The 27,932-nt window shown below is 42.1% G+C and overlaps 1 protein-coding gene across 6 annotated transcripts; it reads right to left on the reverse strand.

Annotated features, from left to right (window-relative positions):
- Window positions 1-1,303: 1,303 nt before the first annotated feature.
- On the reverse strand, window positions 1,304-27,920 carry TFDP1 (transcription factor Dp-1). 6 transcript variants are annotated; one of them, XM_028728064.2, is made up of 12 exons: window positions 27,778-27,920; window positions 25,512-25,594; window positions 15,296-15,362; window positions 12,437-12,543; window positions 11,508-11,629; window positions 10,104-10,269; window positions 9,674-9,820; window positions 8,652-8,720; window positions 7,149-7,300; window positions 5,890-6,056; window positions 4,625-4,706; window positions 1,304-2,574 (listed from the first exon to the last, which is right to left on the reverse strand). In XM_028728064.2, the coding sequence occupies exons 2-12, from the start codon at window positions 25,521-25,523 to the stop codon at window positions 2,424-2,426; spliced, it is 1,242 nt and encodes a 413-aa protein (XP_028583897.1). In that variant the 5' UTR covers window positions 25,524-25,594; window positions 27,778-27,920; the 3' UTR covers window positions 1,304-2,423. The 6 variants fall into 6 exon arrangements, with proteins under 6 accessions (XP_028583897.1, XP_028583899.1, XP_028583893.1 ...); XM_028728066.2 differs by lacking the exon at window positions 27,778-27,920 and adding an exon at window positions 27,616-27,771 and having other exon boundaries at window positions 9,674-9,817; XM_028728060.2 differs by lacking the exon at window positions 27,778-27,920 and adding an exon at window positions 27,616-27,771.
- Window positions 27,921-27,932: the final 12 nt, after the last annotated feature.

Here is a 27,932-nt window from a genome sequence, read left to right on the forward strand (position 1 = left end):
GAGCCAGAATGTTCACAGTGAAAGTCTCTCTTAATAATGATTAGTGGCCTTAAGCAAGGTCACCACTTACAAGCTCTAATAGTGATGTGGGTCTACGCTGTCTGACTGTCTCGGCCTGTGCATGCTTGGGCAAGCAAGCTAGCCTATTACACCTGCAACAACAGGCCTAATGGTGAGCTACGTTACCAGGGTGATGTTTGCGACCGCCAATTTTTGTAATTTTAAGCACTGTATGCCACTGATTATTTTGATTAGTGTTTCATTACATCGACATTTTCGCTCTTTTAAATTGTGTTTTTTAAAAAAGAAGATGCCTCAAGCTGTGAAGGTGTTTTAAATAAACAAAAGGAATTAATGAAAAATATCCCCATGTGCAGATGGAAAGCATATCCTTGCAAACATTGGACGGCTGACTCTATTAGTGACTCTAGTTGCTGCAATCCCACCTCCCCCAAAACTCCGCCGGAGCACGATTTCTGTTCTCATCCTGAAGCAAAGTTCTTAACCCGAGGTACTATTTCTGGGTTATCGGAGTCTGTAACCTGAAGCGTATGTAACCCAAGGTACCACTGTACAAGCACAGTTGTACCTTGGTTTTCAAATGCCTTGGGAGTCGAACATTTTGGCTCCCGATCAAAAACCGGAAGTCATTGTTTCGGTTTTCGAATGTTCTTTGGAACCCGAACGTCTGACATGACTTCCATGCAGCCAATTGGAAGCCGCGCCTTGGTTCCCAAATGGCTGCAGGAGCTTCCTGAAGCCAATCAGAAGCCACACCTTGGTTCCCAAATGTTTTGGAAGTCGAACAGACTTCCGGAATGGATTCCGTTCGACTTCCAAGGTACCACTGTACCTCCTCCCTTTACAAAAGCCAAGCAGGAGACAGCAATCTCAGGGAGGATATGGTGTCTAGAGAGGCACCACAAGAATATACAATTTTTATCAAATCAGACGCATCAGAATACATACTATTCTAACTAACCATTTTAAAAAATGGCATTTTTTTTAATTTACTGATGAAAACAGAAGCCAACACATTTTACTAAAGCTCCCTTTTATTTCAGGCATATCTCAACCATTTATCCACTTATACATTTCTATGATCAGAGGCACTATCCTAGGGATTAATTGCTTGTGAATGCAGTGCTGTTAAAGTCTCTCACAATTTATGTAGAGATATAAATACCTACCTACTTACCCATTTAAAGAGCTCTGAAACTCTTCCAAACTGAAGAACTATATCACAAGTCAAAACACAACAAAGCAGAAGGTGAAAATAATCTTGATTAGAGAAACAAAGAACTTGTTAAAAATGCCCACGCGCTTTTTATTAATAAAAACTAATAGTGCCACAATTAAACAAGTAAAACAAACTGCTTATATTCCATAAAATATTACAGAAAAGTTTATTTGTGTTTCAATAAAAAGACTACTGTCTTAGAACAGGCAGCTGACAGTATTTGTGCAGTTAATTCTTTGTGAATAAATTTTAAAAGACTACCACCTGCCCTGAAATTTCTTTTATAAAAAAACGAAGTATTAAAAGTGATTGACAAATTTTGAGTTAAACATAAAACATTCTCTATATTTAATTTCAACTTTATAATAGATTACTGGAAGATGTTTAAGAAACAAATATAAACATTTGTTTCAGTACATGTCTTTTATATGATAGACTTATAGGTATGTAAACAACTATATAACAAATTGTTTTCAAAATCTGCCTGTAAGAAATCAGGCAAATTTTTATCATAAGCAAAACTCATCCCAAACCTTCAAGACATTTACACAGCTGTGCCAGCTTGGCAGTAAACATTTGCCAAAAATTGTATTTCATATGTCCTAACATTCAGCAAACACAATATATAAATTTGATGGAATTACAATGATCAGAATAATTTTTAAAAGGGAAATAAATTCACACAATTTCCGCAAACTAACATTTAAAAAGAGGCTCTTTTGTTTGTTTCTTTGGACTCTGCATGATCAGCAAAATATAACATTTGTTTGCTATGCTTCAGTACGAAGTGTCACCTAAATGCACTCTAAATAAAATGCCATTCAGTGTATGCATTTTTGACAGGTGGACAGATTTTATTTTCCATTAAATGTGGCTACATTTTCAAACTTAGCAACAACACTTAGGGGCAAAATGCATTTTCCTTCAAGTTAAAAATTCTAAGCAAAGAGTAAATAAAGGTTCTGCATTAACACACTGGTATCAACACACACATCCTCACCACATGTAAAAAAATCTACATAAAACAAACAATTCTTTTTACTTTACTGGAGGAGCAATTTCTAAATTCAGGACTCTTACCAGTATCTCCTTGATGGGGCAATTTTATGACAATTCTCTTCCTAGAATTATTCCTGAAGCTTGCTGAATTTTAACATTTAAAAAAGTCTACACGCAAAAAATATCAGTCGTCATCGTCATTTTCATTAAAGTCCTCGTCATCGTCGTCATCATCATCTCCAACATAAGACACTGGTGTCTCTACTCTAGAGCCGCTATATTGAGATCCATTGGAACTTGTAGCTAACATTCCATCTCCTCCGTTTGAGTAGTCACTGAAACAAAAGCAAATACTTTTAACTGGTTTTCCATTAATGCATTAAGTTTTTACAACTATGCAGGAGGAAGGGTAAGAAAAGGAATGTGCCTAAAAAATTTTTTGAACTGAAGTCATGCAAGGTTGCTACTGGACCCCAGGGACTTTGCTTGCATCTTTGGCTAGGATGCCAGGATGAACTGCTGTGCCTTCCTGGACACAATGTCAAAAGAAAAGAAAAAGCCTTTGTGGGTATGAATTGGGATCAACTTCTCAACACTTCCCTATGGCTGCTCTACACCATTATCGTCCTTTGGGCTTTAACTCCTTCAAAATGCCTATTAGGGAAACTATTAAAGGTAAAGGGACCCCTGACCATTAGGTCCCGTCGTGACCGACTCGGGGGTTGCGGTGCTCATCTCGCTTTATTGGCTGAGGGAGCCGGTGTACAGCTTCCGGTCATGTGGCCAGCATGACTAAGCCGCTTCTGGCGAACCAGAGCAGTTCACGGAAACGCCATTTACCTTCCCGCCGGAGCGGTACCTATTTATCTACTTGCACTTTGATGTGCTTTCGAACTGCTAGGTTGGCAGGAGCTGGGACTGAACAATGGGAGCTCACCCCATTGCGGGGATTCAAACTGCCGACCTTCTGATTGGCAAGTCCTAGGCTCTGTGGTTTAACCCACAGCGCCACCTGCGTCCCATAGGGAAACTATTAGGCAAAACAAAAAGTGAAATTTGCCCTTTGATGAAAGAAGCACTTTCCTTAGGAAGTCTCAGCAGCTGCTGATAAGATTTTATCTGGCTAAGAACAAAATCCAACCGACCAGAATCCATCACCCGCTACCAAGGAAGCCTCCCAGATCAAGGACATCGGTTGGTTGCATTTTTATTGGGTAACATGTTTTCTGGCTGAGCTGCACCCGCGCACAGGTCACTAGACCTCTTACAAAAACCCTGTTCCTCTATGGTAAAAGCTTGGGTTGCAGCTTAATATAAGCGATTATTAACCTGCACTGCAGGCTCTAAGTTGGTTTTAAAATTCCGGGGAGGGAGATATTGGGGCGAATACAGGTGGTGGTATTTGGAATGTACTGTATTGGCCTGAATATAAGCCTCACCTTCCAAATTCCAACCGTGAAAAGTTAAAGTGCAGCTTAAATTCACGACCTTAAAGAAACTGGCTTTTATGGTATCGCAGCTGAAACAGACATATGGTAAAATGGAACGGGTTTGAGTGCCTGCGGAATTTTAAGGGAGTGGTTTATATTCGGATACTGTCTTTTTTTCTTCCCCCTCGAATTTTAAAGTTGTGGCTTATATTCGGGCCAATATGGTAATATGCTCTATTTGGGCAATAAAGTCGATTTTGGTCCATATCAGGGAAACCACACTTTTGAGCTGTATCGTAGGTGGCACAGGACCGCAGGGCAAATGTCACACACATCTCACGTTGGCAAGGCTGTGTGGTGCTAGGGGAACATACTTCTACCTCTGGTGAAAGTGTTTGCAGGTCTATATATTTTTGGTCCCTGGTTTTTAATGAAACTAAGCAGTCAACTTAATTACCCCCTCTCTTCTTCCTCTCCCGTTTATTTTTGGGCATGACAACAAGATGGTTATATTAGAAGATTTTGTTATATCTTTTATTGGCTACTGCATGCTTGCCCACCATACAGAAATCGGAATATACTGGATATTCCAATAATGTTTGGAATATTGCCGTTTTTGAAGAAGTTACACACCATCTTCGAACTTTGCAAGGCACAGCTACATCGGATACCCTCTATCCAGTCGAGCGGGATTTTATTTTGTATACAAATGAACACCACTTACAACAACTTACACCAGCTTCCCAGTTAACTTTTGTTTCGTTATGTGATATGTGAACTGTTAATATATGTGATTTGTGCCACCTTTCATCCCTATGGTTTTTGTTTTTCCCTATATCCCTGTATGTAATACTGTTTTGTTCTGCATTAAAATCAATGGAGGGGGGGTTCCTAAAAATGACGGCACTTGCCATTTGCCAGGTTTATCAGTATTTAAAGAGAAATCCCATCTAACCTGTTTGAAAATCTTGTCCCATTTGAAGCTGAACCTGATGAGGATGAGACATACACACTGCTTATTGATCCCTGAGCCATTTCTGTAAAGGAAGAAAGCATTATGAATTCTGCAGTGTTGATTCTGTACTAAACACAAATCTAATCCAAATATTTTTTACACGTAGTAAAATTTTGTGCAAAGAGCTCATCACGAAGAATTTTTTTAAAGGAGCTTAAAAAAAGAAAGAAAGAGGTTACACGGCCCATTAAAGTTCCCACTAAAATATAGGTGCACTGAATAATCTCTAAAGTGCATACAAAGCAGAAGAAAAATGGGGGGGGGGGTAAGTTTGGGTGTACAAAGCCTAATTCTCTAATGGGATTCCACAGCATACAAAACTAAGTGTATCATTAAAACACCCGATTGTATTTTAGTAAATAAAACCAATTGTACGGAACAGCAGAGGCAAGGATGAATATGACAGCTTCCTTTTACTATGAAAATATTGATCATTCATAACTGTTACACTTAAAAGTATGGAAACACGTGCTAAAATGAAATCAGACTTGGTTCAAATTTGCTCTAATAGCTGACAAGTACCGTATTTTTCGCTCTATAAGACACACCAGACCACAAGACGCACCTAGTTTTTGGAGAAGGAAAACAAGAAAAAAATTATTCTGAATCTCAGAAGCCAGAACAGCAGGAGGGATCGCTGCGCAGTGAAAGCAGCAATCCCTCTTGCTGTTCTGGCTTCTGGGATAGCTGTGCAGCCTGCATTCGCTCCATAAGACGCACACACATTTCCCCTTACTTTTTAGGAGGGAAAAAGTAAGTCTTATAGAGCAAAAAATACGGTATTTCAAGGACAGCTTTGTTAATTCTGATGTTCTGCAGTCCTTTTTGACACCAACTGAGGACAGCACCATAGCACTTTACAAACAGTTCTCCTTTCTGAAATGATTTCTAGGATTGGCCTGGCACCTAACATTTCAGAATCGACTGCTAGATAATCCACCTCTATGTAGGTGATGGTAACTCCACAATGATTTGGAAGTCACTGCACTATTACAACTTTTATTTCCATCATTTGAGGGCAGGGAGGTTCTTAAGAACTTTTCACTCAGAAAATGCTCTGCTTAGGCAACTGTAATGATAAAAGGCTTTGCAAACTACTTGTATCCTATAGCGCTGCATATTGCAGTTGTGTCAAGTTCCAATGGCAGTTTGGTTTCTTTTCCACACACATTTTAAATATAAGGAAATCTTTCACAGAACCTTACCTGTCACATATGGTTCAAGAGCTTTAGGAACCAAGCTCCTTGCATTTTTTAGGTCCTCTGCCGAGCAACTTCCAGATTCTAGCCCAAAAGCCATTCCCATGCGCTTTAACACTTCTATATCATCGTGTATTTCAAATGCATTGTCAAAATTAAATAGATATTCAAACCTACAGAAAGTGGGTAGAAACTGGTCAAAAAGCTATGCACATAGGGTCATAAAATTTTCTTCCAAAGTGTACCTTCTACTAATACGCAACTTTTAAAAGATACAGCACTTTTTGATGCTGTTATACAATTCCAACACTGTCTTTCAGGAAGCAGTAGTCTCAAATATTTCAATATCTCATATATTAGTAAGATAATTGGCCCCATCAAGACCAACACTGTCCAGTCTCACTGGCAAAGGTCTTTTGTGGAGCCCTACAGAAATCAGTGTTGAGGAGTGCAGCTCACAGAATCAGCTATAATCTCACCAGGTTATAGACTGTTGAGGCCAGCAATGTGGTAGAATGTTCCACCTGCTTAAATACAAGAAGTTTCAACAGTGTTCCTCTGGCTCTTGAAGACATACCTGTTTACAAGCATTCCCCACCCCCCACCCCACCTAATCTCCTAAACTGAACCTCCTGTTTTAACCTCTGTGCTGCTTTAATGGGCTTTATTGTACATTTTATTTGCGAGTTTTTATTTTAACATTTTGAACGAACTGTTTTAGTGTGGATTTTCATTACGTGTGTATTTTTTCTATTGGTTTTTATACTTGTAAACCACTTTGAAACCACTTAGGCAATTAGGTGGTATATAAATATAAAATAATAAAACCAGTATTTGCAACCCCAACTTTGTCAGTATTTAAGAGATTAGTCCATTTTCCTGCATAAATGTCAAGCTAGCTCCATGAACATGTGCACCTGGTTGCAGCTTTGCTCTCCCCTTGCAAGAGCATGGGCAATGAAACTATGCTCCCTGGCTTACTGTGTTATGACTGAATTGGAGGTCCTGGTTTGTTTTGCTTCAAATAAACCACAACATGAAGGCAAGATTTCTTCTTTGTCTACCAGACATTGGTTTGAGCAAAACAAACCATGTTCCCAAGTTCATATGTAATACTAAGACAAGCACCATGGTTTGTTGCCCCCATGCTTACTAGAGGGAGAAGCAAAGCACAAGTCAATTGCTTATTATAATTTATCATGCAAATGCAGCCAGTGTATTTGCAAGGACAGAAGAAAACACCCGTTTCCCTACTAGCAACCTACTTGTCATTAGAAATACTGCAGTCAATCACAGTCTTCTTGCTGGTGTTCACAATGATAAATGGCAAATGAATGACAGAATTAGAAGCTGGTGGTCTGTTTGCTTGCTGTTCTGCTTGACGATTTCGCTGAACAAGATTCTTGAAGGCAATTTGCTGTTAAGGGATTTAAATATAAACAACTTCATTTTCTTTAAGAATAGGAAAACAATTGTGAAGGCTTGCTTGGCATTAATTCTTAAACAAGAATATTTAAGAATAATTAAACAAGTAACACTAATATCTATAATCAAGTGTTTCTGGATTAGGCACTCTTAAGTTTTGAGAAATGCCTCCTTTTTGGTTACCAGGTGGTATGTGTTTAAGTCTACACACAGAAACACACACCCACACCTACACCTACACCCACACCCAAGTGGAGGGGTTTTTCCTCCAGCTCCAAAACAGAGTCCAGAACATGGGGGAAAAACTAACTTCTGCAAAGTGAATAAGCTCTGGACAAACTTTTTAAAGATAAGATCATCCGTAAAATAAGATGAGGAAAGCCAGTGGGGGGTTAGGGAAGAGAAAAATCTGCCTAATCAGGTAGGGTTGACCAGGAAGCTGAAGAAAAGCTTATTCCCTTGGTGCCATTTCATATATGCAGATACTGCCTGGTTACCAAGAGGAAGTACCGTATTTTTCACCCCATAGGGCGCATCGGCCCATAAGGGGCACCTAGTTTTTTGGGGGGGAAATAAAGAAAAAAAATTTATTTTCCCCCAAGGCGCGAGGGCTCCCGCGGCTTGCGCAGAGCTACCCGAAGCCCCGGCGTGACTGCTCAGCGCGCCGGGACTTTGGGATAAGAGGCAGCGCTGCGCAAGCCAAGGGAGGGAAAAAAGTGCGTCCTATAGGGCGAAAAATACGGTGCTTTCCAGAAGTAAAAAGGCTGCTATTCTTGAAACCCCAGAAAAATGCAAAGAAGTCTAATAAACCCCCTGAGGTTGTTCCAGTTAATTATTTTTATTCTATTATTTAATTCTACTCTATCTTTTAGGGCAGGCCTAAAATAAAAATAGGAGACACAAAACATACAGAACAGAATCAGATGAAGTTGCATACAGGTGCCTGCAATAATCAAGAACGAAAATTGTGTGATGCCTTATTGCTAAAGTGAATGAAAACCATTGGGAGGAAATCATTTTGCCTTGCCAGATGGAAAAATCCCCCCTCTCCAATCCCCATGCACTGTTCTGGGGGGTTCTCCCAACCCTCCAGAGCTGATCTGAGGCAGATAAGGGGGGCGGGAAGCACCTTTGCAGTAGCAGGAGCCCTTGCCGTGGCTTCTGCTAGCCCACCTGCTTAGTTGACTTGTCCAGCCCATTATCCTCTTATTCCCAGTCATGTCATTTACTTATGTAGGATTAAGTAAGTGCTTCAGGGGGAAACCGGCTCATCTTAACACATTAGACAATTGATAAATAAATATTAAAGGATTTGGCAAGGCAAACAACTGTTCCAAAAATACCTGAAGTATTAGCTCTTGTAGTTGTGACTGTTTTTGCTTTATTCTTTCAAGTCTTCTCTGTCGCTCCACCTTAAGAAAAGAAACGTTGTTAGTTTTAGAGAGGAGCTGGGTGAATTTGAGAAGTACTGTAGCTACATATTGCTCTGTATGTGGGCTAAAATCCAAGGAACCAAGAAGTTCATTCTGTGAATCTAAGGGGGCTTTATACTTGGTTCTGAAAAAGCAGCACCCTATCTCAAGTAATGAATACATTTGAAACATAGGCAAGATTCCAAAGCAGTTCACAAGACGGCATGAGAATTGGCTGCTTTAGATTTTTTTTAATATCCAAGATTTCATATCGGCTGAAATGAATTCGAAACATCACTTGCTGTTCTTAAACAACAACGACAGTGTGGCAACAGCCATAAACCCTCTCTCTGCATACAAGAAAATATTGAACACCCAGAGCTAACTACCATCAAATAATACATAAGCCTGTTCAGAGATTATTTAAAAGACAATAAAAAAAAAATCCAACCAAAAATGTATATGTTTCTTATAGCGAAGTCATTGATAGAATGAAGGGGTATTAAACAGAGGTGCTTATGAATCTGACCCTATTAGATTGTAAGGTTCTACTTCACTGTAAATATTCCCTAAAGTGGAACTCAAATTTTCATTATTAGTTACAGTGTTCTGGAATATTTCCAGAACTTGGGAGGAATTGTCAACTGTCTACTCCCTCTGTCTTCCGCCAGCACTTGGGAGGTTCTTACCCTAAAGATTTCTTTTTTGCTTATGATTTTTTGCAAATGCACAATCATTCTCAATTAAAGAAAGTTATGATTTTGAAAGCCAGATGTGCAGAATGAATTATTCCACCACTCCAAAATCTGGGTCTCCAACCAGAATGAAACCCTGTGTGAAACCGAAGGCATGCCGCCATCTTGGAACAGAAGTGAGGGAATCTGTTCTTCCCGAGTAATCAGAAAACAAGATTAAAGAAATGCTGCAAATGAGAAAAGTCCACCGCATTTTACCTCTAAATTCTGACATTCCTGAGCTGAATTAGTAGGTAGGCCAATCCATTTTATTTCTTTCTTCTCCTTGGAAATAATGTTCATGGCCATAAGGACATTTAAGGCATCATAGACACGTCGTCTAATATTCTTCTGATCATAAGCCTGCTGTTGAATTAAGAGTATTAGGATATCTCTGATTAAACTATTTTAAAGGTTTTATCCAGTCATGGAAAAGCAGAGGTAATATCGCAACTTTGTCGGTTAACAGAGTAGCACTTCTAATCTTGAAAACAAGAACTTGAATTTTCCATAACACACAATACACACACTGGGATGATCCCTAAGAGAGAAAGCAAAAAGAAAGGGGCTGTCTCTGCATGTAGGTATTTGTAGCATGCAGGAAATGGGTTTGTTGTCTCTACTAAATTCAGAACATGAATATATTTACCGATTCATTTGGTGAGATGTGTGCATCTGCAGTACTAAACTCTGCAACTAACTCATCTGCTACCTCATTGTATGAGGTCGTTCCTTTCCTCTGAACCTTCTCACAAACTTTCATAGAGAAGTGCCGCAAACCCTTGCCATTCTTCTCACCCTTTTTGTTGCGCTTCCTATAAATACAGATACAATGAGTTACACACACGAAGCCCCAAAACCAATGAGACGACTTTAGGGTGGGTTTCTTTTTTTAAGAGAACTGATACCCCAAATCACTCGTTTCATTAAACCTCGTGCAAAAGAAGGCTTCATCAATGATAAAATATGTTCCAATGGTAGCAGTGTTGGCCCACTGCCTTTAGGAATTTGTCTGCATAGAAGATTTACTTAGCCAAACCTTTATTAGGCATTACAAACAAAGGCCTTCATAAAATGTCCATATATAAAATTATAAAATATATACAAAAACAGCCAAAAACAGAAGCAGAACGCCTCAAAACAGTATTTTTTAAGAAATGCAAAGGCACTGAATAAATTGTTTTCATGAACGTAATTTGTTGGGTTTGGACACCCACGTCTGACCTAGACACACACAGTTAAAATATGAGGATATTACTATTATTATTTTTAATAATAATAATAATAATAATAATAATAATAATAATAATACCACCCTGCCCATCTGGCTGGGTTTCCCCAGCCACTCTGGGCGGCTTACAACATATCTAAAAACATCAATCCTAAAAAACTTCCCTAAACGGGGCTGCCTTCAGATGTCTTCTAAAAGTCAGATAGTTGTTTATTTCCTTGACATCTGTGTGCGTTCCACAGGGAGGATGGCACTACCGAGAAGGCCTATTATGACAATAGGCATACACTCCCATTACTCAAAACATTTTGGATTTGTTTATAACGTTATTCAAAGGAAACTCTATAGAAATACACACCATATCTACCTTCAGATACCAACCTTTATGTGAGGAAGAAACAAACTACAAGTTTAAGAGAACTGAATGCAATTATGTCCTTGAGTGGATGGAAAGGGCTTTGGTCCAGGGGAGGCTTCTGCTGGCAGGACAGGGAGTGAGGTGATTGTCACTGATCTCCCCCTCCCCTGTAGCTCCTTGCATCACCTATCATGGTGTTCTGAAGGATCCTCCAAGTATCTGGATCACATGGGGAGTTGTCAGGGAAACTGGCAAAAAGTTACCTCCTTCCCTGATTCTGCTAACATAAGCCTCCGGGGATATCACTGGATCCGGCCCAATATTTTTCAGCTATTAGCTAACTAGCTGGATATGAGGCCCAACTTTAGTTACCAAGAATAAAGCTTTTGAGGCATGCATTTTCCTGTGAATATGTTGTAACATTTTCCTGTGAATATGTTGTAACCTAACTAAATTTTACTCACCCAGCAGACCAAGGCGAAGAATCTGCAGTCTGGTTCTGCGGTACGAAGTGTGTGTTGGGTGTATGCGGACTTGATACCAGAATAGTATTGGGGGCTGAAGGTCTCTGAGGTGTACCAATAACCTACAGTTAATACAAAATGTCAGTTAATGTCACTCCTATCCAGATTATAGTGGTACCTCGGATTTCGAACATAATCTGTTCTGGAAGACCGTTCGACTTCTGAAACATTTGAAAACTGAGGCACAAAGGGCGGTCTGCAAATTCAATGGAGAAAACTGGGGGGGGGGGGACACTCAGCAGAAGCCGTTCAACTTCCAAGGCGCATTCAAAAACAGAAGCATTTACTTCTGGGTTTTCATTGTTCAAAAACCGAAACATTCAGCTTCTGAGACATTCAAAAACCAAGGTAACACTGTAATTATATTAGCTTCCTTAGTATGGAAGCCGTAATTTTATACTAGATACATTTTTAAAAGTCAAACCACAATTTACATTTTTTGTGGATATTTTGCCCAACCAGGAAACTCTTAAGTTGGAATCAAACTCTAACTTATAATATATAGGCATGCTTCTGAAATGGTGCTCTTCTCCATTGAAAGCTGCCAGTTTAAATGCACCCCATGGTTCCTATGTAGATCTCAAAAAATTCTAATGTACAACAGAGGTGGCACTTTAGATGTTTCCAAACTAAAACTCCCACCATCCCTCATCACTGGGTGCATTAGCAGAAGCTGATAAAAGCTGCAGCACACCAACATCTGTAGGGTCACAGTTTATTTACCCATGATGTAGAACAATCTTATGCATGTTTTCTCAGAATGCGTCCCAATGTTGGGGCTGACCCCAGCAAAGGATTAATGTGGCACCTCAAAATCTACAAGTTACATATCACAAATGAATCAGTAGGTTTCCCAACAGGCCTCTTACCATTTGTTGTGCAATGTTGACATTAGATTGTCCAAATGTTTTCGGTAGGAGTTGTTTTCCAAGTGTATTTACTGCGGAAGGGTGAACGGCTACTAATGAAACAACACCTAAAATACACAAATTGAAAAGTTACAAAATGGTAACAAATAACTGGCACCACAATTAGCATCTGACTAGGCAAACTAAAGAGGCCAGTCTAATATTTAACCTAATTCTGTTGCACACGTCCAAGTTAAAATGCTTTTAAATATGTGAGACCGGGAGACATTCTTTACTTGAGCAAATGTTAGGATGAAGTCCTCGAGATAAACCACTGAGCTCAAACATAATAGCTTGATTTAATTCTCTGAAGACAGAAATCAACGTGCCAAGATTAGAATCCCTCACTATAATTTATCTGACATACTGACTTAAACTACTACCAGAAACATCTGCTTTGCTTGAAGATTAACTTCTAAATCAGGCTGGAGAATCTATGGCCTTCGTGATATTTCTGAACTTCAACTCCCACCATCCTTTAGTAATGTCTTTCATTTTGTAGTTGTGAGATCTGTGCTCATACTGTATTGTGAGGGCCATTAGCTATAAACCATAAAATCTACTGACTGAACTCCCATCATCCTTGACTATTAACCATGCCAACTGGAGGGTCATAGGTTCCCTACCAAGGTTCTGGATAAATCTTGTCAGCCACAAGTCAGTATGAAGAAAGCTTCCACATCTCTTTACAATCACATCCATTTTTACTTGGAAACAGTCAGTGTGAAGCATACACAGAACTGCAGCCTGTGTCTCCAAGTTGTCATGAAGACATAAGTTTTTAAAAGTTCTATATGAGCAATGCCTATATGCATTTCTGTATAAATGCTGCCACCCTGTGGTACAAAATATTTTACAGAAGTAAAATTTTAGAATGGCAGAAAGTGAAGTGAAAACGTATTCTATTCACTTGAAAGCTACAGAATATTAGGATGGTGTATATGCAGCCAATTACCCACCCACCCTTCTAAGTAGTTAAATGCAGTGTTGTCTGAAATAAATCAGGATGGATTTGATGACTAAAGGAAATAAGAAAATACCAATCAATTTCTGGCAAGTAGCATCTGAGATTGGAAGAGATTTTTAACATTAACTATTCTAGTGTGCAATTTTTTAAAAGTGTGATCTTTATGATACACCGGTATAGCCTAGTTGATTGTCTTTCTTTTGTGCAGATAGCATTATACGCTTTTTTTGAGAATTAGAAAATTGCAGTCGCAACCAAATCCTGATGAAATGTTTGTGGTATAAGTCAATAAGTTGATTCAGGGAAACCCCGCCCATCTGGCTGGGTTTCCCCAGCCACTCTGGGCAGCTTACAGCATATCTAAAAACATCAAACATTAAAAGCTTCCCGATACAGGGCTGCCTTCAGATGTCTTCTAAAAGTTGTGTAATTCTTTTATCTTCTTGACATCTGAAGGGAGGGCGTTCCACAGGAAGGGCACCACTACTGAGAAGGCCCTCTGCCTGGCTCACTGTAACTTCGCTTCTCGCAGTGAGGGAACCAGCAGAAGACCCTCGGAGGAGGACCTCAGTGTCCGGGTAGAATGATGGGGGTGGAGACGCTCCTTCAGGTATACTGGGGCGAGGCATTTTAGGGCTTTAAAAGTCAGCCCCAACACTTTGAATTGTGCTTGGAATGAAAGTGGAACGGTTCTGCTGAGAAATAACTGTATCGGTCTCAAAAATGTATTCTTACTCACATTTGGATGCCCTGTCCATAAAAAATAATTTTATTAAAAATCTGGGATACAAACACATTAGTAAATAAATTGAAGCTTTATTTGTTAAAGCAGGGGTCACAACCTTTTTATAGGCCTATGGCACATTTGGATTTTTGAGTGGGTGCTGTCCCCTTCGGTCACTTCAACTGAAGACTTAAGACTCCAAAGCCTCACTTTCAGAGAGTACTGAGCAACACACTGTCTCTTTCATAAACAACTATGAAACAGATATAGGTTGCCGCTGTGGCTCCCCTCAAGCAACTCTATGTCACACAACATGGTCCTGCTCAAAAGTTGCACCCTTTGGGTCAAAGATAAACAGCTGCATAAATAAGGCCTTAGACGCATCCATGGGATTCAAAGATGTTGCTGATGAACTACGTACCATTCTGGAATCTGAGTGAGGAACAATGTGACTGGCTGCTGTGGACACTCATGATAGCTAAACACATAATAATCCAATAATGGAAGGAGAGATCCTCTCCCTAATCATACAATGGACCAAAGATACCAGCCACCACCTATGAGAAGAGGCCTTTTCCACAAGGGGAAAATGGAAAATTATTGGGCACATGGACTCCCTACACAAATTCATGGCAATGGTTGATTACAGTATTGGCTGCCACTGATCATGTGCACTTTTTAAAAATTATTGTTGTTTATTGTATTGTTTTTGTATAAAGTATTTCTTTCAAAAATTCAGTGAAAACCTGTACGTAAGAAAGACTGAACAGTCAATATGCACGCTTTCTTCTACAACAAACACCATTGTGCAGGTAGCATTACATGCCTAGGATATATTTACTGATTAAAATTTGTACATGCTGCCTTTCATCTGTGAAATTTTAAAGAAATTTACAAAGTACTAATAGATCTGGGTCACTGTGAGAATGACTAGGCCCAGGTGTCAAGTGTGGCTAGGAAAGCAGCCATTGCAGCCAAGTTGAGCCCACCAGGGCCTTCAGATAAGAGGAATGGGACCCACCCGAGGTTTCTTTGCCCAGGACTCCTCAAACTTGAAGCCAGCCTTACTACACACACAGAAGTCTTACGTCATTAAATATGAAGGCCAATGACAATAAGAGTTTCTTACCTTTTCCAGGACTAAGATTTTGGTCTATAAAAACCTTTAATTCTCCATTAGCTTCAATTAGACCAGCCTACGAGAGAAGACACATTTTATTTAGATGTAAAGTACTTTGCAAGCAAATTACATTCCCAGGTCCCAATAGGTTTTGCAAGGGACCATCCAAATCCATCATCAAGTTATAGGTTGCCTTTGTGTCCACAAATGTATTCTGTGATTTGTTGGTGGTACTGTTGTCACTCTCTATAAAAAATAATTAAGATCCATGAGGGTCTGTGCCTTGGATTTTTTTTGCACCAGATCTGTGATGTTTACTGTGCAGGCTTATCATAGCACTCTGCTCCAGGTCTACCTATGTGCATATAGCTATACACAAAATCCCCATTAGCCTTCCCCCTTGGTTGAGGCCACACCTTGTTATGTCCTGAGGAGTTGAGGGACTTGCACATAGGCACATACACACTCCCAATGCCTCATTATGCATACAAACTTATCAGCTGGAAATTGTGTAACCCAGCTCTTAGTAAGAACAAAATATGCAATATTCCGACCCGTTACACACCCACCCATCGCAGAAGCAAGCAACTATGTAGACTGCTCTGATCAATACATGGTTGACATTTGTCCTCTTTAACAGGGTCATGGGCTTCCTACACCAAATGAGTTAAACTATCACATACATTTTCCGTTCAAATGCCTCCCTCTGGCCCTAAAGTCAGTTTTGGAATTTTAGCTCAAAGTTTCTTTTTCAACTTAGGAAAGCAAAACGTTTTAAAATGTCATCAAAGCTGCATTTCACAAGGTATACAGTTGCCATAAAACCTCATAGGAATTCAGCCTGGAGGTCAGACCAGGGTTTGACTGCCATCACCAGAACTTCACAGCAGGTGCACTGGAAATCTGAAGTACACACAGTTGTTTACTAGCTCTTTATAGGCCTACCCTGTACCCTAGAGTGCACTGCCAGCCAACTCACCAATTTTGCTTCTTGTTGACTAGCACATGAGCAAAGCAACTAGGGAATTATTTCTCCAAGTCAGGACTGCTGTGAACTCTTAGGACTGAATCAAACAAAATGTAGGTATAATAAAGAGAAGCATATCTTTAAAATAAGCCAGCAGCCTGCATTATAAAGCTCTACGTATTCAACCCTGAACACGCTTACAAGCAGAGCAAAAATTAAAAGCACTGTAAGCACAAGAGAATAAATTTTTATCAACTTCTTGTATTTTCTTACCTTATTCCACCCCAAAAACCCATCATTTTTCAAAGGTGAGACTTTTATTGTGGTTCCCTAGGGCAACAATTTCCACACTTTTTAAATTATCATGGAGATTTTTAAAAAATCAAAGCTCCTTTTGGCAACTAAAAGGTAAAGGTAAAGGTACCCCTGCCCGTACGGGCCAATCTTGACAGACTCTAGGGTTGTGCGCCCATCTCACTTAAGAGGCCGGGGACCAGCGCTGTCCGGAGACACTTCCGGGTCACGTGGCCAGCGTGACATCGCTGCTCTGGCGAGCCAGAGCCACACACGGAAACGCCGTTTACCTTCCCGCTAGTAAGCGGTCCCTATTTATCTACTTGCACCCGGGAGTGCTTTCGAACTGCTAGGTTGGCAGGCGCTGGGACCGAGCAACGGGAGCGCACCCCGCCGCAGGGATTCGAACTGCCAACCTTTCGATCGGCAAGTCCTAGGCACTGAGGCTTTTACCCACAGCGCCACCCGCGTCCCTTTTGGCAACTAGTAACGGAATAAAATGATTTAGTTAACAATACCATTTGGAATAACATGTTAATGGCAAAGATGGAGCCCAGATTAAAGGATAGAAAGCCACTAAAATAAGAAATTTGATGGCTCAGTAAATGAGAAGTTCTACCATTTTTAGGCATGCAAAATAACTAAGAAGGTATTTCACTTTGGTTACTGATGCTTGGCACCAATCAAAACTTGGAACGGCTCTCTTGGATTTACATGGAAAGGAGAGAGAGCCAGGTTTAATCAGCACATTAATGGGACTAAACTTCGCAACCCTGAGCATTCTTAGCAATTTCATGTAGCTGTTAAACAGCATGTGGTACAAGACAGAACCTTGAAGGACACTATGGTTAAAATGTCCAACAGGAGTCGCCCCCATCCCTAGCACCACCTTCTGGAACTACATCTCCAAGAAGGACTAGACTCGCAGGGGTCAGCAACCTTTTTCAGCCATGGGCCGGTCCACCGTCTCTCAGACCATGTGGTGGGCCAGACTATATGGGGGGGGGGGGGATGAACTAATTCCTATGCCCCACAAATAACCCAGAGATGCATTTTAAATAAAAGGACACATTCTACTCATGTAGAAACACACTGATTCCCGGACCGTTCGTGGGCCAGATTGAGAAGGCAATTGGGCCGCATCCAGCCAGGCTTTAGGTTGCCTACCCCTGAACTAGAGACACTTCAGGGACATACATCCCTACATCCAGTTCCAGGTGCACTAGGGCAGAGAAAGTTATCTCCATTCAACAAGCAAATTTAGATTGAAATGAATCTGGAGAATCCAGCTCAACGAAGAACATGGGCGCTGAGTGCTCAATTACCTCACTCAAGAATGCAATACTACAGACTAGCTGAATATTATCATTTACCAGTGGGTCATTCCATATCAAGTGATCCAACTTTTTTACCTCATGTCACCCAATTTTGTTAATATTTTGTATACTTGTTGAATGATCAAAACTAAGTTTAAATCTAAAATTTTTGATTGAGACTGAGGGAAAGAGAACTTTGGAGCAATATGTGTTGAACTCCACAAAATGCAATAACAGATAATGAACCAAGTATCTTAAACATGACCAATTAGGCATGTAAAACACTTCTAAGGAAATCTGAATTTACCCCTCCTGCTGTAAGATAAAGCCCCTCTTCCACCGCATCATTTCAGGCTAAAAGTTGCACTTGCTCCAGCCGGAAAACTTGAGCAGTTAGTTGCATTCACATCTTTCATGCAGTGTCTTCTAACTTGCCCTTCTCCTCAAGCAGGTATGACTGAACAGCGCCCAAATCCAGAATGCCATATCCTCAATGTATAACCCCCACCTCCCAAATTTCTTAACACTGGTATAACCTTCCTTTAAGAAAGGCTAATTAACTGGAATAAAAAAAGAATGCTTTGATGTAATTTTAAGAAAAGACTTGATGTGTACAAATATTTTCTATCAAAATCAGGAAACCGGCTGAATTCCCTCAGAAGTCAGTTATATCAGCTAGATTTGGAACATAATACTCTAGAAGTTGCATAAACAAACAAACAAATTACTCCACAGACATTTATTTAATGCATCTATTTTCCAATTGCAAAAAAATGCTATTTGCCGTGCTTGGAGCTAGATGTAGAAAGCAACAAAAAAATAAACCAACCCACATTGAGTGATAACCCAACCCACATTGCATGAAATTCTATATACTTTAATGGTAAATTCAATTAAGCTACATACAGAAAGAGTCTATGCTTTTTGTTAAGTATTACACATTCTTGGCCACAGATACATGCACTGCTATGGGGATACTAAAACACATATGCCAATATACATTATGTCCCTTACATTTAACTCAGTCTTCTCTGCACACAGTGACTGCATTCACACACCATAGTAAGCTAGGAGTAATATTTTAACATGAATATGCAGATTACTCTCACTCTGCTCTTCCTCGCCAGTGAGCGGAAGCAACAACTTAGCGTGGCTTGTTCCACTCCCGCAAATGACACTCTTAAGTCAAGGTTTGTTCTTGACATACCGATCATGATTTGAAAGAAACAAAACATGTTTCCCAGTTTGGACATAATGGCTAGCCATGATTTTAAATTATTTTGTTTCCAATGATTCTCGTAATTATTTAGTTTCAATTGTTACTTTATAACTCGATAATATAAGCAGTATAAGCAGAGTATGCAGCCCTCTCTGAGAGAGTACAATCTCTTTGCACTAGAGAACTTGCAACATTTCAAAAAGCCCTTTTACTTCAGAGTAGAACAAGGCATAATTATATAACAGCATACAGTTGAACTCTATAGCCTAGTTGAGCAACAAAGAATTGCCAACAATAATAACTCTATAAATGGTGTATTTAATTACTGTATTTTTCTGTGTATAAGACGAGGATTTTTACCCAAAAATTAGGTTTAAAATTGGGGCTCGTCTTATACACAGGTAGTGCAGAGTGGGGTTGGTTGATTTGTTGCAGCCGTGAGCAGGAGATTCTCTGCGGCAAGGGTTGATGGTGATTGACTGCCACTGTGGCAATAGGGCGGTTGATTGGCAGCTGCGGGTCTTCGGCGACACGTGTGATTTTTAGCGGCGGGTAAGCGATTTCAGCAATCATTCCCTCCCCCCTCCCCTCCAAAAAAGCTTAACAACTTTGGACAATCCTCCCCAAGAAAAGCTTAACAAGTCTTGGAAATATCCCCCCCCCATTTTCTTAATTTGGGGTCCCCCAAAATAGGGGGTGTGTTATACATGGGGCGTTATACATGGAAAAATATGGTAGTTTATATTGATTTGAACTAAAGACCGCCCCCACAACTTGCCACTCTAAAATTGAGCCCTCTTTTACGAAACTCAAAAGTACAATAGTGCTGGCAAAGTTTAGGCTGTAGAGGTAGCAAATTGATTCCCCTTGACTTCCTGAATTACTGCCCCCACCAAATTCCTTCCTGCCAATAGCGCATCGTTTATTCTGTTCCTGGGCCTTGCTGAGGCTGTGCCTCAACCCTACAATCTCCTTGGCTTTTCCTTTCATCACAGACCATCAGAAATTATTTTTTTCAGTTTCTGTCAGTCCGTTGCCCACTTTGACACACTTCCTTTAATTACACTGCCTCTTTGTCAATCTGACTGGCACCTTTCCCCCCCCTTCTCTATCTTCAGAGACATATAGCAATGTCAGTTCTGCTCCCATCAGTCATAGCAGCAACCATTCAAAAGCTATATTAAGTATGTCATAGGACTCGGGATGTTCTTACTTTAAACCACCACCAACCAATGCCACACACAACCTCCTTAGGAAAGTGCCCTCAGTTTCAAAGGAATCTGCCATTCTGCAAAGGATGTGCACTATTAATGAATGGAAGTGCAAAGACTCCTACTGCACACTGATTACTTGAGCAGCTCTTCGGAGCCTGGCCACACGAAACACAGGTGTACAAAAGCAAGAATCTATAAACTGTGCAAGGTACTGGTTTCTCAGAGGATACAGAATTCCTTCTTACAAGATTAACATATTGCAAATTCACTTAAAATAAATCTATGGGTAAACTGAAATATTGTGTATCAAATACTGTGTATTTCATTTGTGGGCATTTATTCCATGCCCTCTACTTGAAGGTCAAAGGTTGGGCCACAACATCATATGGCATATATCACTGAATAAAAAGACGTTAAAATACACTTCATCCGAAACAAAAATTGCCTGGAAACAACACAAAGGCCTGGCAGAACTAAAATTTCTTAGCCTGCCACTAAAATCAAATGAGAGTGGGATCTGGCCTGATCCAAGGGGAAAGACAGCTCTGAAGTCAAGGTGCTACTTCCAAGAAGGCCCTGCTCTGGGTCAACTAAACCTACTTCTGTCACTGATGGCACAACCAATAAGGAATCTCCCGCAGATCTCAATTCAGGGGCAGGATGATCCTGGGAAGGTGCTATTCCAGGTAGGTGGGCCCCAAGCCATTTGAGCTTCATATATTAAACTCAACGCCTTGACAAATAGCCAGCCGGTGAAGTTGCCTCAGAGCTCGCTCAATATGCTTGGGGCACCTAAACTCGACAGCACCCAGGCAACAGCTGCGACCTCCAAAGGAGGCCCTATGTAGAGTCATCAAAATTCCAACTATCCTTATCCAGGAATGGCAACAGCTAGGGAATCAGGCGTATCTGGTGATCTGAGTCTCCAACGATAAGGTGAAATTTAGGAGTGCCCCTGGATCACACAATTGCTCCTTTGGGGGAGTGCAACTGCACTCCAATCCTAATTTCTGGACCCAGAAACCAATCCATAGGGCCCCTGTCTTCTCTAGATTCAATTTCAGCTTACTGGCCTGCATCTATCCCTTCAGCTCCCGATTCCAATAGATGTAAGAGATGATGCAAGATACAATCAGTGTACTCATGATACGTAGCCTCAAGTCCCCTGATAATGGCTCCCAACAGCTTTATGCAGATCTTAAATAGCACAGGTCCCTGCAGGACCCCATGGTATACCGTATTTTTCGTCCCATAGGATGCTCCGTCCCATAGGACGCACCTAGTTGTGTTTTTTTTTTGGGGGGGGGGGGGAATAAAGGAATTTCCCCCCCTTTATTTCCCCCCCAAAACCAGGTTGGGGAAACCGAACCAGGTCGAGGAACAGCGGGATGGCGGCGCTGCACCTCCCTGCTGTCCCCCGAGCTTGTGGGGCTGGCCGATGTCTGCCCAGCACATGGGGCGCTCTGCATCAGCGCGCCCCGCCCGCCGGGTGGCAGGCTGCTATCTGCAGCATGGGGAGCCCTGCGGGGAACTCCTGCAGGGCTCCCCACGCTGCAGATGTCTGTCCGGCACGCCGGGCGCTCTGCTTCAGGTCTCCCCGCTCACCGGGCGGCAGGCTGCTATCCACAGCGTGGGGAGCCCTGCGGGGAACTCCTGCAGGGCTCCACACGCTGCGGATGTCTGCCCGGCGCGAGGGGCACTCTGCCTCAGGGCGCCCGTGCGCACCGACCCCTCTCCCTCTCCAAGCTTCAGCAAAAGCCTGCATTCGCCCCATAGGACGCACCCAGATTTCCCCTTCATTTTTGGAGGGGGAAAAGTGCGTCCTATAGCGCGAAAAATACGGTAATTGCCATAGGGCTGAGTCCCGCAGCATCACTACAGTCGTACCTTGGAAGTTGAACGGAATCCGTTCCGGAAGTCTATTCGACTTCCAAAACGTTCGAAAACCAAATGGGACTGTAATTCTAAAAACAAAGCTTAAGTTGAACATGGATATCAGCAATACATTTTAGAATTTGCAGTGTACTTTTAAAAGAAAAACAAGCCTCATATTTCTCTGCATTTACAAGGACATGTAATATCCTGAGGCCCTAAACATGGCAGGAGGAAATTGCATTATAAAAGACTTTTTAATTGTGTATGTTTATAAAGGAAATCTAAATTTAAGACAAAAGTGTTAAGTCCACACTTACCTCTTAAACTCAATCACAACAGTTTATCAAACAGATTTAGTTAGAACCATAGAGGAAAATATGACTTCGTAGTTTTAAGTATCATAAAAGCAATATACTGAATTTATTGTTGTTGGTGCCTACTGGATCCAGGAATCAGCAAGTTTTCACAGACAGTATTCTAGAGATGCCATCTTGCATCTCATCAGAATGATCCAGAGTCCATATAGGTGATCTTGTATTCAAGATGGAGAAATTATATGTGAAAAACTAAGTACACCCTTACTGCTCCATAGGAATTAAGAGGATAAGTAGCAGACAGGGGCTTCAAATACCCTTGCTTAATTGATCATCAGCAAGTGTGCCCACCTCCATAAAAGCCACTCTGTAGCATTCAGGTGTGTTTTAACACAATGCCAAGGAGGAAAGACAACATTCTTAGAGAAGCAAGTGCTACTGCCCATAAAACTGGAAGGGTTCCAAGGCCATCTCCAACCAATGTTCTACAGCGGAAAAGGTTATTCAAAAGTGGAAAACATTCAAGACTGTTTCCAATCTTCCCAGGAGTGGACGACCCAGCAAATTCACCCCAAGGTCAGACCGTGCAACACTCAAAGAAATTGCAAAAAACCCAAGAGTTACATCTCAGGCTCTAAAGGTCTCTGTTACCATGTTAAATTTTAAAATTCATGACAGTACCCATAGAAAAAGACTAAACAAGTATGGTTTGGAAGCGTTTCCAGATGAAAGCCTGGTCTCTCTAAAAAGAACATGGCAGCACGACTTTGGTTTGCAAAGCTGCATCTGAACAAACCACACGACTTCTGGAACCATGTTCTTTGGACAAATGAGACCAAGATGTTTGGCCATAATACACAGCACTACATTTAGCAAAAATCAAACACAGCATATCAGCACAAGAACCTCATACCAACTGTCAAGCATAGTGGTGGAAGGGTGATGATTTGGGCTTGTTTTGCAGCCACAGGACTGGGAACCTTGCAGTCACTGAGTTGGTCATGAGTATACCAAAGTATTCTACAGTCAAATGTGTGGCCATCTTCCCAACAGCTGAAGCTTGGCTGAAATTGGGACATGCAACAGGACAAGGATCCCAAACATACCAGCAAATCTACAACAGAATGACTGAAAAAGAACAGAATCAAGGTGTTGCAATGGCCCTGTCAAAATCCAGACCTCAACCCAACTGAAATGCTGTGTGGGACCTTAAGAGAGCTATGCTAAACAAATGCCAGCAAACCTCAATGAACTGAAGCAATGCTGGCATTTGTTTAGCATAGCTCTCTTAAGGTCCCACACAGCATTTATTTTTCTGTGCTTTTTCTTTGCAATTTTAATTGCCTAATTTAAATTAACTGCAGAATTTGGGACCCGCCAAACTAAGCACAGCCCTCTGTCTGTTTGTGATATCCGAGTGATATTGTAAAACAGGATTTGTTCAGTACACACCAGCCTACAATGCATGGTTGATGAATTGTTTAGCTTGATGTGTTATAAGTTGTGGAAGCCTGCTCTAAATCAATGGGATTACCCATACTGATTAAACTTATGCTCATTGATGAAACTGAACTTGACTGTTCTAGTTTGCAGGACAATTACAACAACGGGAGGAAATTATAGATTCCAGTAACTAGTTTTTTGCAATTTCAATTTTAGGTCATGATCTGAGTCTATGATAAATACCTTAATAGGAAATTCAACAACTCTCCTATTTTTTTATTAAGAATAGGGCACAAAGAAACCACCAAACTGTCATATGCTTTTCAACGCTGAAGGTGTGGTTCTGCTAGAAAAGGACTAGATTAAAAGAAGGATAAAGGTGTACCTTCTATTTCAGCCAGGCAATATAATGGAAAGTAGAATACTAATGAAAGCAGTAAGAATTCACTGCATCATACTTAAAAAGACAACACTAAAAAGGTATTTTTCATTCATGCCATAGATGATCAAAGTCAGCATCATACAAAATCATATGACGGACAAACAGCTTATTACAGATCCTCAAGCCTATAACTTTTTAGTGTAAACCTTCTACTTATATTGCTTATAAGAAAGCAAATCAAAGCAAGTGTTAAGCTATTATTGGAGCTATACTAGGAGCCAGTGGGCTAGCAATAAACATCCTGAAAGGTAGAAGCTTTCCCTAGTTTATTCACAAGTGAAATGGTGGGCAAAAAAAAATATTATACCTTCATAATCATAATGGGGGCTGCTGACTCAAATAAAACTGATTCTGATCCACATACATGTAACTGGCCTTCCCTAGTCAAAACAAAAAAAATTCCTTGCAGTAGCACCTTAAAGACCAACTAAGTTAGTTCTTGGTATGAGCTTTCGTGTGCATGCACACTTCTTCAGATCGTGTGCATGCACACGAAAGCTCATACCAAGAACTAACTTAGTTGGTCTTTAAGGTGCTACTGCAAGGAATTTTTTTTGTTTTGACTATGGCAGACCAACACGGCTACCCATCTGTAACTGGCCTTCCCTAGTTTGGAATAAAGTGTAACTGAAAGCGAGAGCACAACATAGTGACTTATGGAATTCTGCTAAGTGTTTCATGCTACCCCAGTACAGCAGTATAGGGTGATGCTACTATGTGCATATATACCACCACTACAATATACCAGATGCACCACTACTCATCATTAGAAGAGATGATGACTTGTCATCTCTATGACATTAGTCATCTCTATGACATTAGACAAAAGCATCTTAGCCTAATGGTGGGGATGTAGCCACACATACTTGTGATATGCTCCTACTGATATGCTGCACTGCCATTATGCGGCACAGGATGGAGTCAATGCAGCTACATGAAAACATAGGGTAACAGTGAATTCCTATATTTATTAATGCTAGGGTTACCTTGGGCCAGTCACCGCCCCTCAGCTAACCCACCTCACCGATTAGTTGTGGGGATTACCATATACATCACCTTGAGCTCCTTGGGAGAAAAAAGGTGGGATACAAATACAATAAACAAAAACAACTGTAGGACCGTTACTTACAAATATACTTACATCTTTTGCCATGTTACTTAATCCAAGAAATCAGTTCTTTACTTGCTTGATTGCCACAGGTACAGGAACAGTAGCACTGTATTCTAAAAAACGATAAATTAAAAGAGAAGAACTTGGTTATTGCAGGGAAACACATTTTAAAACTGAGATGGCTACATTTTCTTGACTTTCAGCACGGGGTTGTAAAAGTAAGTTACAGTCTGAAAGACCCAACTTAAAGCCTTCATAAATTAAGAGCAGCTCCGTCTCCAAAGCGTTTGGCCCCTGATCTTCTGAGAATATAAAGGCAAGATGGCCTGAACTGACAGGATCATAGAGGTGGGGATGGGGAGTTGCACCCTGTCCAGCTATGCGCTGCATGACTGAAAGGCATAAATCTGCCTCCTGCATAAATCTGCACACAACCCCCTTCCAGGAAGAAGGGGGAGCGGGGTGGGGGGATTTGCTCCTAACCCATTAACTGCAGAACAGTTGCTAGGCCTCAGGGGCCCAACCCCCTACTACACTCCCCCCCCCCAACGCTGAACAAAACACACACTGCTTCTCCATGCGAACATGCAAGCAGGCCCTGGAAATTTACATGCTGCTTCGGGGGCGGGGGGAGGAAACTGGTCCTGAGAGTCCCTGTGAAAACCAGGCGAAGCAGCATCTGCGCTCCACAGAACAACTCCCGCCAGCCCCCGCCTCCTGCACCTTCCCGCCCCCTCTCCAGGGCCTCAGAAGCCCGACCAGAGCCCGGGGAGTCTGAGGCTGGAGGGAAGAGACGGGGGGCCACCCAGGCACCAACCTCACCCTCAGCAGACCCTCCTCCTCGCCCGCCCGCCCCGGGGAAGGGGGGAGGGAAGAGACCGGGGCAGAAGGAGAGAGGGGAGGAAGGAGGAAGAGGATCCTCGCCTTAAACCGTCCCGCCTAAGCGCTTCCCACCGCCGCTGCCTCCTCCTCCTCTTCGTCTCCCACCTGTCTTCCTTTTCGGTCCCTGCAACCCACTCCCCTGCCCGAGGCGCCGACGGTACCTGAGGAACTAGAGGAGGAGAAGCAGGGAGCAAACTCCATCCCCCACAACACACTCCCGAGCAATCCCCCACCCACAGCGCCGCTCTTGCACGGAAAGAGAGAGAGAGAGATGCCAACTGCACATGTGCAATGCACGGCCCTCCTCAAAACCCCCTCGGGGGTGGGGAGAAGCAGCCGAGGAGCAACACCATCACCTCTAGGCTTCCTCCTCCTCCTCCCCCTTGCAAGGCAAAGCAGCTGTGTTCGTGGGGAGATAAGGTTGAGAGGGGGGCACCTATCTGCTCTCCCCCCCCCCCACAACCGGCCACAAACATACACACACTCGTTCAACTGCACCAGAATGAACTCTGCCAATAATTACGAAGCGACATAAGTGTGCATGGGAAATGTTAATAAGAAGTTGCCCCCCTTCCCACACGTCTTTCCACCCCTTTCCAGCGCCTCTCCACCCCAACCCCTCGCTTTGCAAGCCTCTTTTCTTGGTTCCAACAGTTTCCAGAAAGTGTGAAGTTTTCCTGAAGGAAAGGAGGGGATACTTTTGGGGGGGTCGTTCCACCCCCCACCCAACACGAGTACATTTCAGCCATCCCTTAAGGCTGCAGCCGTGTGCAGGCTTACTTGGAAGCAAGCTCCACCGAGACTTTTGCATGCTTACTGGATAAAAAAGCAGACATGCAAAATAATAATAATAATAATAATAATAATAATAATAATAATAATGGATCGGCCTCAATCCTAAACAAAGCTTTTACCTGGGAGTAAATCGAACTTAAAATTAGCCGCTCTTTCTTCTTCTACCGTACTCGGGGTGCAGAGCTGCGATCCGACGCACAATTGCTGATTACTTGGAAACAAGCCCCCCCCCCCCCGCTTACTTTCGGGTAAACATGCACGGGATCGGGTTGCAGGCAACAACCCCTCCTGCTCCTCCTCCTCGCGAAAGCGCCATCATTCCCTGCCCCTGCCAAAGCTCACCCAGCCAAGCCGCGCTCTCCTTCCTGCCTCGCTTTGCTGCCTCCTCCCCCCCCCCCCCACCCAAAGCTTGGAGGTTCCCCGGCGCCGACCCGCAGGTTTGACCCCCTCCTCACACCTGTTCGCGCTCCTTGCACGGAATGGGGCGGATGGGGAGGAACGGGGCTCGCCGCTGCCTCCGCTCGCCCTCCCCCCCTCCGCCGGCGGTCCCGCGATTCTTGGCTTTTTGGCGGTTGGCACAGAAGGAAGGCAAGGGGGAGGGAAAAAAATTGAAACTTACACTTTCGTGCGTCCCTCCCGGCGTGACGCTGCGCGCTGACGTCACGGGGCTGTAACGTGCCCCACATAGGCACACGCGGGGCGGCGAGCGAGCTCCCTCCCACATCCCATCGCCGCTCTGCCGCACGCTCGCTCGCTTCGGCCGGCCTACTGGGC

Source organism: Podarcis muralis, chromosome 4 (genome assembly GCF_964188315.1).
Source record: "Podarcis muralis chromosome 4, rPodMur119.hap1.1, whole genome shotgun sequence".
NCBI classification, from domain to species: Eukaryota; Metazoa; Chordata; class Lepidosauria; order Squamata; family Lacertidae; genus Podarcis; species Podarcis muralis.